The 16,458-nt window shown below is 42.8% G+C and overlaps 1 protein-coding gene across 8 annotated transcripts in view; it reads left to right on the forward strand.

The window, feature by feature from the left end:
- Window positions 1-16,458, forward strand: part of PKHD1 (PKHD1 ciliary IPT domain containing fibrocystin/polyductin) — a 421,695-nt gene that overhangs the window by 13,701 nt on the left and 391,536 nt on the right. For all 8 annotated transcript variants that reach the window (XR_012125992.1, XM_073224035.1, XM_073224036.1 and 5 more), the window contains exons 6-14: window positions 2,162-2,219; window positions 5,472-5,550; window positions 7,345-7,419; window positions 8,525-8,589; window positions 8,977-9,016; window positions 9,870-9,940; window positions 12,625-12,726; window positions 13,526-13,621; window positions 16,027-16,168. Coding sequence is in view for 7 of the 8 variants with exons in the window: in XM_073224035.1 (XP_073080136.1) it covers window positions 2,162-2,219; window positions 5,472-5,550; window positions 7,345-7,419; window positions 8,525-8,589; window positions 8,977-9,016; window positions 9,870-9,940; window positions 12,625-12,726; window positions 13,526-13,621; window positions 16,027-16,168 (728 nt within the window). In the remaining variant the exon portion in view is untranslated. The remainder of the gene's footprint in view (window positions 1-2,161; window positions 2,220-5,471; window positions 5,551-7,344; window positions 7,420-8,524; window positions 8,590-8,976; window positions 9,017-9,869; window positions 9,941-12,624; window positions 12,727-13,525; window positions 13,622-16,026; window positions 16,169-16,458) is intronic.

Here is a 16,458-nt window from a genome sequence, read left to right on the forward strand (position 1 = left end):
CCAGTCTACTTCAAAGAGCCTGCTGTAGGCGCTGACAAGTTTGAACAGCTCACAGAAGGTCTATCAAGCAGCTGGTGGCAGTGGCTGCACCATTCTGACCTGCTGCTTTTTCTCTCCATCTTGCTGCTGCTGACCTCACTGGGCTCAGGATCAGCACAGGGGAAGCTGGATTTAGAAACTCATCAATTTTTCCCTTTGTCATGTCACTAGTTTGGTGAGTGAACAGGGGCCTCTTTCTTTTAGAAATGTACCATTTTAGGACTCGTCATGTCAGAGAGAATCACAAGTAAGCTCTTTTTGAGGTTTAACTCTGAGCGCCCCCCACCACTCTGAGGAATTGGGAGGGAGGGAGAAGGGAGTTGCTCTTTTCCCCACACGCTTCTGGTGGAAGGCTCGCAGACTGGGTGGTAGATCTTAGGTTTCAAGTTGGAAATTGAGAGGTATGTTTCCTTATTTGGTTTGGACTTAGTTGTTCCATCTGCCTCAGTTTCTAACATCTGTGAGAAGGGACCATAACCACTGCCGTACTTCCAGAGGCCCCCGGGATAAAGTCCCAGTGAAAATGAGAGTGGTATGACAGACATCCCAGTGGGAGGCCGAGGCCTGGGCACAGTGGGAGGCTGGCAGGTGTGTGTGGAATTGCATTAATCTTTATCTTTTGGTGAGATCACAGCCAGCTCCCAGTTGGTAAGGTCACAGCATTCTTATTTTGACCCCCTGATGAAAATATGATGGTACATATTTTCTGTGAACTCTCTTCTCACCCTAGAAAGGCAGGGAACTAGTCTTGATAGCAGGCTGTAAGGCCATGTGGATCAATACTTGCCAAGCTGTCATCAGTTTTGTTGAAATCTCTGTTGACCCTCAATGTCTGATTAGGGCTGTTGATTAACAATGGTGTTATTCTTTGGAGATACTCTCCAGGGGAAGGTAGATGCCTGAGGTGCTGCTGGAAGTGGACCAAACAATTCAATTTGCTATCATTTGTTTTGCAAATGGGAAGCACTGTAGATTGTGGGGAATGAGGGTAGTCTAGACTTATAGGGGTTGTGGGTGAGGTTAGCAGGAGAGGGAGACCAGGTCTCTTCCTGGGTCACTCATTAGCTCATGGGTCGAACCTTGGCCTGATCAGTCCATCCTTACACTTCTCCATTTTTCACACTGGTCCAGACTGTGAAATGCACTAATCTTGGACTAACCCAGATGCCTACAGGTGAAATCCAAGTCCTGGAATTATCTTTTTCTCTCCTGTGCTTCTGCAGTTTATCAGTTATTTCAGATGGGGCCACTCTATTCATTTACACAAATTTGAAAGTCTTCTACATAGCAGGCAGGCTATGCACAGGGATATAACAATGACTGGGTCAGGCACTGTCCCTGACTTCCTGGAACTTAGCAGATGATGTGCTTCAGGGAGAGGGGGTATCACAAGATGATTGGAGAGTCATCACCCAGCTTTCACAGGCTCCCACCTTTCCCATCAATGCTGCTTTTCTCCTCAAAGAGTAATGTTGCTTCCCATCCCATGGATCATTGTAATCATTTTCTTCCCAAACAGACACATTTCATTTTCCCAACAAACACCTCATTTTTGTGCCTATCCAAACACCAATTTTTGTAGCTTAATAATCCCTCCCAAGGGGCTGGCTGATAATAATTTATGTTGCAATTCTTTTGATTTAAATAAGCAAATTTTTGTCTAGAAAAATAAAAAAAAGAATCCTTCAAGACCCCAGATATCAGTTAACAATAATGGAATGAAAAAGTTGGTATTTTAAAGGATGACCTGCCTGCTTTTCTTTCTGTAAACCATGTTCCTGGGAATTACAGCTGGGGAGGTAAAAAAAATAGGCTTACTAAGGTTTGGATAGTATGGTGCAGGATACGACCTGCACCATAAAAATATGCACCAAAAAACCCCACATTTTTTATATGACCTTGATAAAATTCCCTTTATCTCATCTGTGGAAGAACTATAATATCTGTCATCTGCTTCACAGATACATTATGAGGATACAAAGAAGTAGATGTGAGGTGATTTGAGGGAACACAGCTGTTTGCTCCCTGAGGCTAATGCTCTGTGAGGAATGACTTATGCTTCTTGTGTTTGTACTTCTGATACTCTAATGAAACCTTGACTTGTAATAACATCTTCTAACAGTTTTCCAGGGCACAGACACCCATTATTTACCAAGTCAACCCACCAAGTGGAGATCCAGGTAAGAAATCTCTTATTAAAATAGGAATAATTATGAATCCCTTATTGCAAACTCTTCTACCCAGGTGGTAGTATCTTTGCATGGGAAAATGTGGCCTCTTACCTGATGCTGTTTTGAAAATAAGTGTGAACCTCTGGTTTCTTTTTACTCTGGTTGGGTTTCACCTCTGGGCACTTTTGTTCTATTACTTCACAGACACCAAAAGGCACACAAACAGAGAGAGCAGGAGAGGACAGGAAAATCAAACCAGAGAATGGCAGAAGCAGAAATCATCACTCTTAACTTTATAATCATTGACATACCAGCAGACCTTTATTGAACTTTACTGTGATTCAGATTCTGTTCAAAGGTTGTGGCATATATTATCCTATTAGGTCCTCATAAGAACCTGATGATATAGGAACTACTATTATTTCCTTTTTTCAGGTAAGGAAATGAGATAGCAAAAGTTCAGGTGACTTGTCTAAAGTCATACTGCTAATAAGGGTACAGCTGCGATTTGAGCCCAGTCAGAATCCAGTGTGGGCAAGTATATCTCACATTTTTTTGCAGTGTGGAGCAGGGTTAGATATCACATGCAGGTCTTGAACCCTGATCCTTACACTGGGGGTTTGATTATGAATTAGAGAGTACACACCAAAAGGCCAAGAAGATAGAAGAGGAGAGACAGAAAGCTGGGGGATTTACATTAAAGAAGGTATTGCAACTAAACAATAGATTCAGAAACGGCTAAGCCTGCCTTAAAACTAAGTAGGAAACACAGCTAGGATTATATGTAATTCACTGTTATATATAATCTTGGTATAATTCTTGGCAAATTCCTACATGTATTTCAGGGTTTTCATTTGCTCAGGTTTCCAGATGGTATAATTATGGGAAGACAGGTTGCTAAATTTTTAAATGAGGTTGTGTCTAAATGCATAAACCGACCAAGTTATTTTGAATGGCTTAACTGCTCAAGAATGTCAAAATGAATATCTGAGTTACTGAAAAGTGTTTGTACTTGTGTGTGTGTGTAGACACAGATTATATATGTGTGAATTTAAATTATATCCTGAAGAATATGAACTTGGTATTATCTTATTAATGCAGGTTATTCACAGATCTGTTCTTTTCCATTTGTCTGAATAATCAAGACATGATAATGTTTTATTAAAAAGAGATGAGGTCTAAGAAAATCACATGCAGAAAAATCACAACTGGGTCCCTGCTGCTCTGGTGTTAGAAAGCTCCTGTTTTGATGGCAGAAGTCTTGTTAGGGTGAGGGATGAGGAAGGAGCCGGCCGATAGAGGTGTGAAATGGGATGTCGGCTCACCCAGATCTGTCAAGCCCCTTTCTCCCACCAAGTCTGAGTTCTGCACACTGTCTCCTCCACCTTCTGGGGGAACGATTGGTGACTGGCCTGGTTGGAGCAGTCCCTCCGGGCAGGATCCACACGGCTGCCTCTTTGCAATCACTTTCCAGACGATTACTCTCATTTCATTTGGGAAGCCTGCCCAGAGTAGCAGCCGGGCAGTTGGGGGAGGTGGTGGGGACAGAAGAGATGATGTGCTATGAGCATTTGAATTTCTAGATGTGCTTAACAGTCTTCCACTGTGACGCAGTATCACCTGGCACCACAGTCTGGCTTAGCCATTTCTCAGCTTCTGTTGGACTTTTTTGTTTAGAAACAAAACAAAAACCCACCAGAATTCCTAATTTCTATAAAATATAATAGTTTTAAAAATTGTGCCCATCAAGACTAGAAATCTTGCCCACCAAAGCCTGGAAATCAGTAATGTAGCCCTACTAAAATGAAGGGGAATTATTTTGCAGTTAGTAGCAGAGAACTTCAGACTCCAGACTTTTGCCAATTCTATGACCTTTGTCCAAGTCATTAGGGTCCGTTTATTTCTGCCCATTTACCTGTAAAATGGCTCTAATACTTCCTGGAAGGTTCTCTTGGTATTAGTGCCAGGCATTCAAGGACTGCAGATGAAGGTCATGTCCTATGAACAAAACGCAAGTACCGTGTGAAGGGAACGGCTCCTTGGTAATGTTCTTTTGTGGCCTTAAATGTGCCACTAAGTGATTCAAGTCCTCTGAATCCAGTGCATTGATAAGTCTCACATGTGCCCTTATCCTCAACATGGTTTGCAGTGCTTACAAACAGTGTTTTGTTTCATACTGATTGCAACAAGAATTGAAGATTACAGCATAGATGGTTAAATTCCCTGATTATTTGGAAGGCACACATTTCTAGGTTGTGGTGTTGTGTGATGAACTTTAACTGCATCCCCTTGGTAGGGTGTGCTTGCTTAAAACTTTGCCTCATGCAGTTCCACAGAACTGAGTTTAGGTGTTTTCCAACTGTGGCAGAACTCATTCCATGCAGCATTGGAGGGACCCCAAGCTCTTTCTGAGAAGGCGTTATTTTAGCTCTGTTCCCAACTCCTGTGAGCAGGTGGGATACAGGTTATCCTGAGAGTACACCTTGCTGAAAGGGGATTGCTGATGCCTGCACCCCCGATTCTTGTGAACTCAAAAGAAGGGAGTGTGAAGGAAATACTTGCAGTGGAAATCCTAGCAAGTAACAGAGAGGAGACTCAGCAACAGAAGTTATCTATTTATCAGTGGGCAAGACAGGCACCAACTGTTTGCTGTCTTTGAACAAGGGCGTGATGTAGGTAGAGTAAGGTATACAATTGACCACCCTTTAAGCCATAACTCCATGGCTGTCTTGTACTGTCCTTCCTTAGTTCCTGTCCATTTGGGTCATCCATGATACTTATCTTTTGTACTCTGAGATATGGAAAAACATTTAGCATCCCTGAATACCCATCCAGGTTGCATGATATGAGGGAAGTCTCATGACATGGAGAGTACCCCATGGTTCTTAAATCCCATGTGGGTGGATGGTCTTCAGCTAAAAGAGTGAAACAGGGCAGTGTGTGGAAACTGGCCCCTTCCTCCTTGAAGCCTTATGTGTGGGACTGTGAGGAAGACCTGTTAGTCCTTCAGTGCTCCATGCATCCATGATCAAGTCTATGATGACAGCAATTGGTTATATTAGCCTTTCTAGTGTGTTATATCAATCACTGGGGCACACCTGGTGATCCTTTCTTGTTCAGGTTATAAGAAAGCATAAATATTCTGAGTCATGACTGGCTTGGACATCTTGAATAGATATAACCAAGAAGAAGTATGGCTTATGTTATACATTTGGAGTTTGAGCCTAGTATATCAAATTTTTAAACATTTTTTCAAAACAGGAAAACTAGTACATGTGTATGGCTGGATCATCACTGGAGTATCAGACACCTTTGATTTTGATGTTGACTACATTGATAGGTAAGTGTGTGTGTGTTCCTACGTTCAACTAGTTACAAATATACTGGATCACTTCCTGGGACCAGCTTCCCTGAGAGCAATAAATTGTGAGCAGTTGGCACAGAATTGCTATTTTCCTCTTTGCAGTTTATGGTCCCTGGTGAGCTGGGCTTCAGCAAACTTTGTTAATGTAATTGCAACTGGTCGATTAAGTTGGTCCATTTATTTACTGACAACTAGTCACTCTGGGCTCTGTGCAGCTTGTGCTGTAATTGCATCTGTGGATTTTATCTTTCCATTCTTACCCTTTCTCCCCCTTGTTTCTCAGAAGGAAATACATCCTTTATAAAATGATGGGTTGGCCCCAAAGACCACTATAACTTCCCTGTTTGGTTGTTATCCATTTGTGCATTTAGAAATTCTCCATGTGTGATCAGAGGAAAATGTGGGAGAAGGTACTAAAAGCCATTGAGTTTTTAATGTTTTCTGGGAATGATGAGGATTGTTAACATGCCTTTCTTCACTGGAGACTTTTTAAATGGAAAGTGGCACCATAAATCACCTGTGCTGGGGAGAGTGGGGAGACAATGTAAGACCCAACAGCTTTATTCCGGTCTGCGCTCCCCCCCAGTGAGGAGACGAAGGCCACGGCAGATCAATGCAACAAGCAAGAGGTTTATTATTTTTCCAGCTAGCTGGGGTCCAAGTGTCTGCTCGGCACAGCGGGTTTCAACAAGGACCCCGAGCACTCAAAGCCAAGGGTTTATATAGCATTTTCAAAGCACTTAACTCATAGTAATTTCCCACAGCTATACATTATGCTTGCAAGACATACATCCTGGGGTTAGGCAGGAGCAAGATAAGACCTCTCCTCAATGGTCAGGGTGGTTCTGCACGATAAGCTTGGTATGTAGGATTAACTGACCAAGGCCAGCTGACCAGGGGTCACCGCTGCCTGATTCTGGTGCTCATGATTGATTAAATTGTTTTTCAAGGCCTTACCCAGTTCCAGTTTTTCTTTCTACGTCACACACACTCAGAAAATGGCTTCTAGGCCCTTAAGATGGCTACGCTTATGCTAACCTATTTCCATTCTTACAACAAGAGGGAAGGTGTTGAAGTTGTGTTTGTGGGAAGCTCTAAGCAAGCATGATTATTCAACATATGAAGCAATTATAGTGAGGACTTATAAGGTAGAAGGAACATAGTCTTACTATATGCTCTGCTGAGTAGATTCTATTTACTGTGTCTAGACAGGGCGGGGATATCTTCCTCTGTTCTTTTCCATCTCTTTGATTCTGCCTAAGTTGAGAACGTGATCTGACTAGCCTCAGGATCTATATTTCTGGCGTTAAGTAATGGTCAATTTGGCTTGAAAGGAAATCACTCTGCCTGTGGAGGTAGAAGCCCCAAGCACCTCCTTGACAATATGCCACAGTCACAACTTGTCCCACCTCAGCCTTGGTCTGGGATACAGACTTTGGAAGGTTCAGAACAAAAGCATAAACTACCCACTAGGTCTGTGTGGACCTAATATGGCCAATGTAGAGACGATAAAGATGTTCCAGGGAAAGGGAAATGCTCCCTCTGCAGATGAAAGCCTGGGCTGGGGACCAGTCTTGGGACCCCTTACCTGCAGGCTGAGAATTGATTCAACATCTCAAGAGGCAGCCTTCAGCCACCTGCAGCAAAGCCCTATAGATTGGGAAGAACTTGTTTATAATAATGTATCCTGTGAGTTTGGCCAGGAATGTTTACTAAGAGCCTCATACAATTGTCTCATGTGTTTGTTTTTTTTCCCATTTTTAAATCCAGCCCATTGATCTTGGAAGCTCAAGGAGACACATGGGTCACAGCCTGCTCTGTTGTGAACAGGCAGACAGGAAGCCAGTAAGTGTTTTTCTTGATACCCTATATGCTTTTAGGTTCTTTCAAATGGGTGTAATACTCCCCACCACACACACACACACACACACACACACACTCAAACTCACCTATTTTGTAATATAAATCACCCCAAACTACTGATTGCTTTATTGTTAGATTTAATGGAAACAGCACTGTAACTGATTCAAAATGCAAACTGAAGTGGAGTGAAAACTTTCTTAAAAACAAATAGCTAATACTAAGTGCTTACCATAGCCAAGCTCTGCTGTAACATTTTTACATTTAAGTCACCCAGTAACCCTGCAAGCACATATAGTTATTAGTCTCACTTTACAGATGAGGAAACTGAGGCACAGAGAGGGTTAAGGAACTTGCCCAAGATTTCATAAAGACCAAGTGGCAGAGCTGGAATTTGAACCTGGGCTGACTAACCATCTTCAAAAGTTCATGCTCTTGACCACTAAGCAAAAATCACTAGTCAAAGAAAAAACAGAAATCTTCATTTTTATATTTATTTCTCTATTACAATGACAGTTTTTAAAAGGAGTGCCTACATGCTTTCAGTTCAGGCAGCCATCATTTTGCTGGATTTTCACTTCACTCTTAACTGAGTGGATTAGCCTTCCTTTGAAGCCATCAGGAGAATTAGTTTCTAGTTTCCTAGGACTAGCATTTAGTAGGACCACATCTATTGTGTGGTTTCTTCCTGGTGTCTTCAGTGGGCTCAGGATTATCCTTTTTTCGGGTTCCCACTTAATAACAGTTTTTTTTTTGATAAGGATTTTGCTGCCCTTGTCATAAAACAGATTTTAGAAACTGAATGGAGGTTATATCCCTGGGTGAGTGGGAATAAAAATAGGAGCAAGTCAGATGTTGTCTCTCTGCTGTGTCTGACTGGTAGCATATGCATTGATGACAACCCTAGTTAGTCCTCCCCTAACTAAGCCTCTGCCCTAGTGAACTCATTAGACCTCAGCAACTAACAACTTTCTCTAGCTAATTTGCATTTTATTTTATTTTATTTTTTACTTTCCCGGTGAAAGTGTTAGAACTTCCGAACTGAGTTGTCTGGTAATTCTCACCTCAGGTTTTGTGGTTCTTTTGCCAGCTATCCCATACAGGAAGACCACGGTCTGGGGACTGTCCAGTGCCGCATGGAAGGCAATCACATCGGTCTGTTCGAGAAGTAACACCCCCTAAAAGTCTTATCCATTTCTTTCTCTGTATCTAGAAAAATACTATTTCAAAGATTGGTTCTCATGAGGATGACAATAACTGTCATTTGGTGAGAACTCCCTGAAAAATACTATATGAAGCAGCTTAAATATCAATTCATTTGATCTTCACAATAAATTGTTGTAGAATTATTGTCACTTGGCGGGTAAGAAAATTGAAGCTAGTAACCAGTGGAGCAGGATTTCTCATGCAGGGTCTTCGTCCAAGCCTGGGGTCTTACCCACTATGCTCTGTTATGTTTATCCTATTATTGCTGGAAATGAACATTGCAGACAGGTGATGCATGCATATTCCTGGATTAACGTCTGTTTCTTTTTGTTACAGGTTCCCAGAATGTTAGTTTTTCAGTATTTAACAAAGGAAAGTAAGTCACTGGTAGCAAGCAAATTAATTTTCATCTCATATTATCTATCTCTTTGTCATCTTGCTTGCTTTTAACCTTTTACAATGGAAAATTTCAAATATACATGAACAGAATAGTACAATGAAACTCCATGTACCTGCCTGATTTCCTTTACTTGGGTGAATGTGATTGTGTCATACACACTCATTTTAAGACAATGTAAATGTTTCAGTGTGATTGTGGTGCAACATTTTGAGAACTATCTCTTAAGTAATCTCATAACACTATAAAATAGTGCATAGTTCCATAAAATGCGTTGTACCATTTCAGGAAATGTCTTCCTCAAGATGGAAGAGGCCTAAGTTTCACAGCACTTTGGATAGTAAATTACGGTTCTGAATTTCTGCATGCCTCACTTCATATTCTGACACTATGTAATTTGTCAAGCATTTTCCTTTAAAGAGCTTTGTCAATTAATTTCATTGTGATAATGGTGACACATTATCTACAGCAACACAGGCCAAAGTATGGAGATTCTTTCTTCTCTCTTCCTCTCTAATTTAAGAAGGAATAAAACAAATATTTATTGAGTATCCACTCTAGGCCAGTTCCATAACAAGACCTTTCATATTCATTTCATTGAATGCATGTACTACCCTATGAAGTACTATTATACCCACACAATAATTTTCTAAATCAGAAAACAAACTTTGCCCCATTTGTTGTCATTTGCTGGTCATCAAAGGGACCTGGGACCCAACTGATCTAATAATCACTATAGGGCGGTCCATGATCTTCCTTTCAGTCACCCACTTAAAAAAATGTAATCTCAGATGCTGTTTTCATCTAAAACACAACTTTGTCTTTTTTGAAGGTCAATGGTACACAAGAATGCATGGCTGATCAGTGCTAAACAGGACCTGTTTCTGTACCAGACGTACTCAGGTACTGTTTCCCTCCACCTGTCCTCACTCGTTCTCTCACACCTCACTGAACACTGGACCCTCCTTCCCTTTATTCTGGCCATTTCTCATGACCATTAGCACCTGAAGTTGTCCCTACCCTCATAGATGACCCTCTGGTTTGGATGAGAATAAGGTGCTTATGTGAGTGTCCACATTAGGTGCAATATGCTGAACTATTGTGTTGCTATCTGAGGAGTAAACCTCTATACTAATGCTGAAAATTGTGAACTCAGTTCCATCACAGAAAGTTGACTACTTGAGAAGAGTACTTGGGTTCTAGGCTTGAATCTGATCACAAAGCCCCTGAAGGTGTCTGTGAGATAGCCTCAGATTCCAGAGGCACTTTTGCTAAAAGTGCAAGAAATTTTAAAGGGCAAATGCCAATCACTCTTCAGCTTGCCTCATTTGGCGAAAGCCAAATTCCAGTCTTTGCCTTAATTTTCTTTAAATGGTAAAACTAATCTCTTTTGGAGTAAGTTTGAAGAAGCGCCTGAGGTGATGGTGGCCCTTGTTGAGGGTTTTACCTACTATCTTAACGTTTATTTCATTCAAGTATGAGATTGGTCCTGACTGCATTATTTTACAGATGTAGGAACAGGCTTGGAAGAGAGGAACAGATGTAGGAAGAGAGGCAAAGTAACCTGCCGAAGGCCCCAGTGCCACAATGCAGATCTAATTCTAAATCTTATGCACATAACCAATATACTATGGGAAGTGTACTCTCCTTGCCCCCCACCCTAAGCTTCTTCCTGAGTCTGCGCATCAACATTGAACTCTGGCTGCCAGACAGGCTGGCAGGTATCTGTGATCACACAGCGATTTCATGTTTCCAGCACTAATATCTTGGGCTGAGGACTCTCAGGCCAGAACTTTTTCATAGCAGAGGAGGCTGTGTGGGGAGGGGATGTGGACAACTGCCAAGATCCCTGGGCTGAGCTTCTCAAGGGCTGGCATTCAATTTCCAGTTGAGTTTGGTTAAGTTCTTTTTCCTTTCTGAGCTGTAATGAAACATCTATAAACTGGACAAAGGGGCATTTGTTCTTCTAACTCCAAAAGATATCGAGAGAAGTGGAGTAGGCGACTGTTGTGATTCATCCATGATTTTCTTCTCCTTTCATCTCCACATCCATCCAGTGACCAATTTCTGTCAATTTTACCTCCCAGATATTTCTCAAATATGATACATGATATATCCACTCTACCTCTACAAACACTGCCTTAATTCAGGACCCCACCATCTTGCCTAGCAAACTGCAGTAGTTTCTGGGGGCCCCCAATCTACCCTTGGTCGCTTGCTGATCCATGCTTCACAGAGCCACCATTCTTTACAGCAAGCATACACCTGATGCCTCTCCCCTGCTTCCCGTCCTCTAATGGCCTTCCATCCCCTACAGGAAGTGGTACAAGTTTCTGACCCCCCCGGTCTGTTTCTCCAGCTCCATCGTTCTCCCTGCTGCTCCGGCAACACTTACATGTGCTATGCAGTTTCTTCTCCCCACACTCAGACTGTCACTTCCTTTAATGACCTTTCCCTCCTTTCTCCCCTTCACTCAGACAGCTCAGATTCATCCCTTAAGACTTAGCTTAGACGTCATTTCTAGAAATTTCTTTCTACCCCACCCCACTCCTAAACCTCTCCTCTGTATTTTCATATCCTCTCTCGAATTTCATTAGTCCAAGATGCAATAATTATACTTTTGTGTGCCTGCCTTTTATTACCATTCTGATCTCCTGAGGACAGGAACCATTTTGTATTCATGTTCCTGGCACCACATAGCAGGTGGAAAGGTTCAAATAAAATAGTAGGTTAAAAGAAGGCGGTCATTATTTTTAGTTGTGAATTCTGATATTTGAGGGTGAGGGATCAGTCTTTGCCCCTGTATATCTCTTCTGCTTTGTTTGATGGGCAAAAGCATTTTATAAGAAATGCCCTGACAAAATCCATATTTTGAAGTGGTAACTGCTCATGGTTAGCTTCTTTGTATTTTCAGTTTATCAGAGAACAAACTCCTCTTTCCCCTTGAGGGAGTGAAACTTAGAACTGTCAAAGTTCGATCCCAGGAGAGGAAAGGATCAGAAAAAAGTTAAATTCTCGGGGGCTATTGGCATACTGTTGTAGGATTTTGTCGCGATCAGGAGGCCCCATGAAAGCACTGGATATGTGGTGGTGCGTGCAGCCCGGGGGACGAGCCTGCAGGCTGGGAGGTCGGCAAGGGTGCTGAGGATAGTGCGCTGTGTTCTTCAGCTCAGAGCTAATTGCAGACCCATCTGGTCGACTTGAGCCTTGCCTGGTGCTTCTGAAGATGATCCCTCCACGAAGCATAACCTACTGTTCTCGGACTTGTAAAGAAAGTACTTAAGTTGAGGAGACAGATTTCCTTAAGAAAGCATTATGTAAGGATTTTTGCTGATAACATGAGTGACTGATTTCCCCTTCCTTTCAAATATTGACCTTGTATAACATACGTTATTATACACATACGTGAGTCCTTTTCTTTTTAAAGGCATTTAAAAAAGATGAGTGCTAGAAAAAATACCAACCATTGCTGGTCTTAGAAAGTCAAAGTAAGAAATAAATTATTGATAGCTTCTATTATTATACTATTATCTGGGTCACATTCTGGTCTATATTCGGAAGCTTACTATTTTTTTTCTCTCTTGCAGAAATATTATCTGTGTTTCCAGAAGCCGGGAGCCTTGGGGGAGGAACAGACATCACAATTACAGGAGACTTCTTTGACAGTCCTGCCCAGGTGACCATTGCAGGTAACTAAGTGGAAATGGCTGAAAATTGTTCATAGTTTTAAATGTGGTAGGAGATGTTGTATCTCTTACGGCACAGAGTGCGGGGAAGCAATCTTTGTCTTTTCCAAATCATCATGCCCCCTGCTCTAAGGGATTTTACCTGGTTTGATAGGGACCAGGTCGGACTGTAGCTCTGCAAACATAACAGGAATAGGATGTTCTTATTCACAATTCGTGGGCAATTCCCTTGGGTGTCCACATTTTGGGAGTGAAGAACAGGGAAACTCCTGTTCTGTCTTTGCAAAGGTTTGGCCCTATAAAAGGCAACCCCTCTCCCCACCCTCCTGCCTTAGCCCTCGCCACATAGACAAGCTGGAGTAGGCAGGCATTTACTATGCAGATTCTTCTGGAATGCCCCCTTGACAACCCCTCTTGTGGCACCTGCCTAGACCTTTTGCTCTGCCAGTTGGGATTGTTCTCTAGTTGGTGACACCAAGGATGCTGGAAAATGTCCTCACACTCTCAGGTCACACGTGCCCTCCCCAGCTCGGCGGAGTGGTTCCTCACGTGCTCAGTGCATGGCATGGCATTGCTTTCTTTCATTTTACTACAAGCTGCCCTAAGTCCTAGTGCTCTGCATTCTCTCTTTCCTGGCTCCGTTCAGTTGGGGTGACATCTTTTGCTCTATTATCCACATCCAGCCCTTCGCCTTAGAACAGGAGTCTGCCTGCTTCAGGGTGGTGCTCGGGCCCTGCTATCACATCTATATAACATGCCAATGCCTGCCTCTATATCTCCCTAATTTAAAAATTCTCCTCAGGCATTCCATGTGATATTAGACACGTGTCTCCCAGGAAGATCGAGTGCACCACTAGGCCCCCAGGAAAGGGTGCGAGGCTCACTGCTCCTCAGGCAGGTAAGGAGATCGCCGTGGCGGCCCAGTGACCTCTGGTTACATTTTTAACCATGAAGGGCTGTGAAGTAGAAATGAAGGTGTGTGAATTGTGTCTCAGCTCTTTGATGGGTGCCTTAGTGAGCCTTTCATTCTGGGGAGGCTCTTAGCTTTCTTCAGATGCTTAGCGATACTCTGCACCTCTAGCCCCAGCCAGATGAATGGCCAGGGTGTTCAGAGACCATGGTCCAGAAAGCAAACTGCAGGACATTGTTACAGCTGCCGGTGGAGACCCTGAGCTGCCTCCCTCTACACTACAGGTCAGCTGCATGCCTGTGGCTGAGAAGATAGGAGCATCAGAACATGCTTGTCCTTGCTCATAACAACAGCATTAGGCAAGGCTGGAGAGGGGGCAAATGGGGTGCATTAAACACCCCTTTTTCTTCCCTGGGAGCAGCTGTGGTGCTACTTTGAAAAGTAGGGATGTACTGGGATGTTGCTACCAGTTTATGTCTGAAGTGGGCAGAAATGGAGGAGGCATGGTGGCAGGCTCCACCTGTCCATCTCTGTTTGCAGCTTCCACCTCAAGGCTGTAAGTTAAAAAAAAGCACACCACTGGAGCACTTCTCTGGTGAGCATTCGAATGGAAAACCCAAGTGTAGTTAGGGATTAAGGGCAGTTCGTGTGTTACACAGTCTGGAACCATAGGTGGTGTCTGTATTCCTTACCTGCCCCATGAGGGGCCGACGTCATGCTTAAACTGCAGGCAGTGCGCTCAACTCCAGAAGCTCAGCTCTTACTAGCAAAGTACCCCAGCAGGGGAGAAACCTTTCTAAAGAAAGGCCATTCAGGTGTGAAAACACATGCAAAGCTTTGGTTTGAGCATTTTCCAGGTCCCAAATCAGCAGTTTTTACTCAAGAAAACCTCCCACCCAAGTAAACAAAACTAGTAAAGCAAGCGATGGAGAGAATTGTGTGTTTCCTGTGTTAGGAAGCAGAAGGCTGGCCCCTCCCTGAGCGGTTCCCACTTGAATTACTTGGATAGTGATGGGACAATTTCCTGAACGCAGCTGGTTTTGAGAGTTCATAATATCTTTTACTAAGACCTTCTGAGGTTTCTTTTATGGGAGTAGGGCAAATTACGAGGTTAAGCAGTGGTTCTCAATGGTCCTCAGGGGGCATTTAGCAAAGTTTGGTGGTTACAACTGGGATGGTGGTTGTGGGGCTACTGGCCTTCCATGGGTAGGGGTCAAGGGGGCTTCTGAACATCCTTCAATGCACAGCAAAGCCTCTACAGCAGAGTTATCGTGATCCAACCCCAAATGCCAATAGTGCTAAGGATGAGAAACCTTAAGTCATATATTAAAATACAGTTTTATTTTTCTATTTATTTCTTAACTATCTCCCCTTTTTAGGGTTTAATGAGGAGCAACAGTATTAATTTGAAATAATAATAATCACCCTAGCTATCCTTTATTGAGTACTTACTATATTTCAGTGTTTTTGTGTATATATTTCAAGATCCCTTAGTCTTTAATTCCCCAGAATTGTTAAATTGACTTAATCTCCACCCCCTAAACTTTATTGAGATACAATTTACCTATAACTCAAGCTCCCTAAATCTTTAGTGCATGGTCTCTGTTCTGTATTTGCCCCATTTTGGTGCATGAGAAAATGAAGGCATTAAGTGATTTGTTCAAAGCTACATGTCTAGTAAGTGGCAGAGCTGGAATCTTAACTTAGGAATGTCTGATTCCAGAGCTTTCCCCCTAAAACTCAGTTAGTATCCAACAGTGATGGCCCATGTGCCTTTGGTATCAGGGTTTGCTCCGAAAAAAAAAATTAATTAATAATGTAGCATTATTGAAAATGCCATGTAACAGGAGCACGCTACATAATTTGTTGTTAGTGTGGGTCCACAAATTGAGGCCAGGATGTGAAAAATTTAAGCATTGTCAATTTTCTGGGATAAAGGATCTTAGGGAATAGAATTCCCAGGCTGAACTGGACCTTGAAAGATACGGAAGTCTGCTCCTGAGCAAGTCACAAGTCCACAGCACACTATCCCGGCTTACTAAACCACAACACTTGTTTGCTTTCACATTTTCTGTAGGGCTGGGTTCTCTTCTCCTGGCACTCCCATTAAAAAGGCCTCCCCCTCTTCTCCGATCTTCTGAAAATACTTCCCCTTACTGTTTCTTATCAAGTCCTCATCCCAAGAGGCCAAATCCAACACTATGCAGTATTTTCTGCTTTTTAGAACATTCGTACTATCCGTAGAGCCTCTCACATGCCTCCATGTGGGTCTCAGCTGACTCACCTTTCTCGATAGTGCCTGGATCACCTTCACTCTGTTGTCTGAAGTAAAAGAGCTCCCTAATTTGGGGAGGAATGCCCTCTGATGTTTATGAGGTATATGCATCTTACAGGTAACCGCGGGCTTCTTTTTGAAGTTGGAGATGCTGCTGAGGGCTTGGACCTGACTGAGGCCACCCCTGGGTATAGGTGGCAGATTGTCCCTAATGCCAGTTCTCCATCTGGATTTTGGTCAGTGGAAGGGCAACCTTTCAGGTATGTTGTGGGGGCAGGCGGGTCCATATCAAAAGCGTCTTTGCAAGCCTGGGTGAGGCCAGGAGACAGACAAGCAAGCAGTGAGATTTCCAGGGGAAAATTTATAGCAGACACCCATTCAACAATGCCAGACTGTGTGGGTCATGCATGTGTACCACAGTCCCTTAATAGATGCACATTCAATTTTGATCAATAATAAAATTTATATTTTATACAACTTAGTTTATAATCTGCTTTGGAGATGACTGCTAATTGGAACATTGAACTGAGTAGGCCAAGAGACTTGGTAG

This window comes from Manis javanica, chromosome 16 (genome assembly GCF_040802235.1).
Source record: "Manis javanica isolate MJ-LG chromosome 16, MJ_LKY, whole genome shotgun sequence".
Classification (NCBI taxonomy): Eukaryota; Metazoa; Chordata; class Mammalia; order Pholidota; family Manidae; genus Manis; species Manis javanica.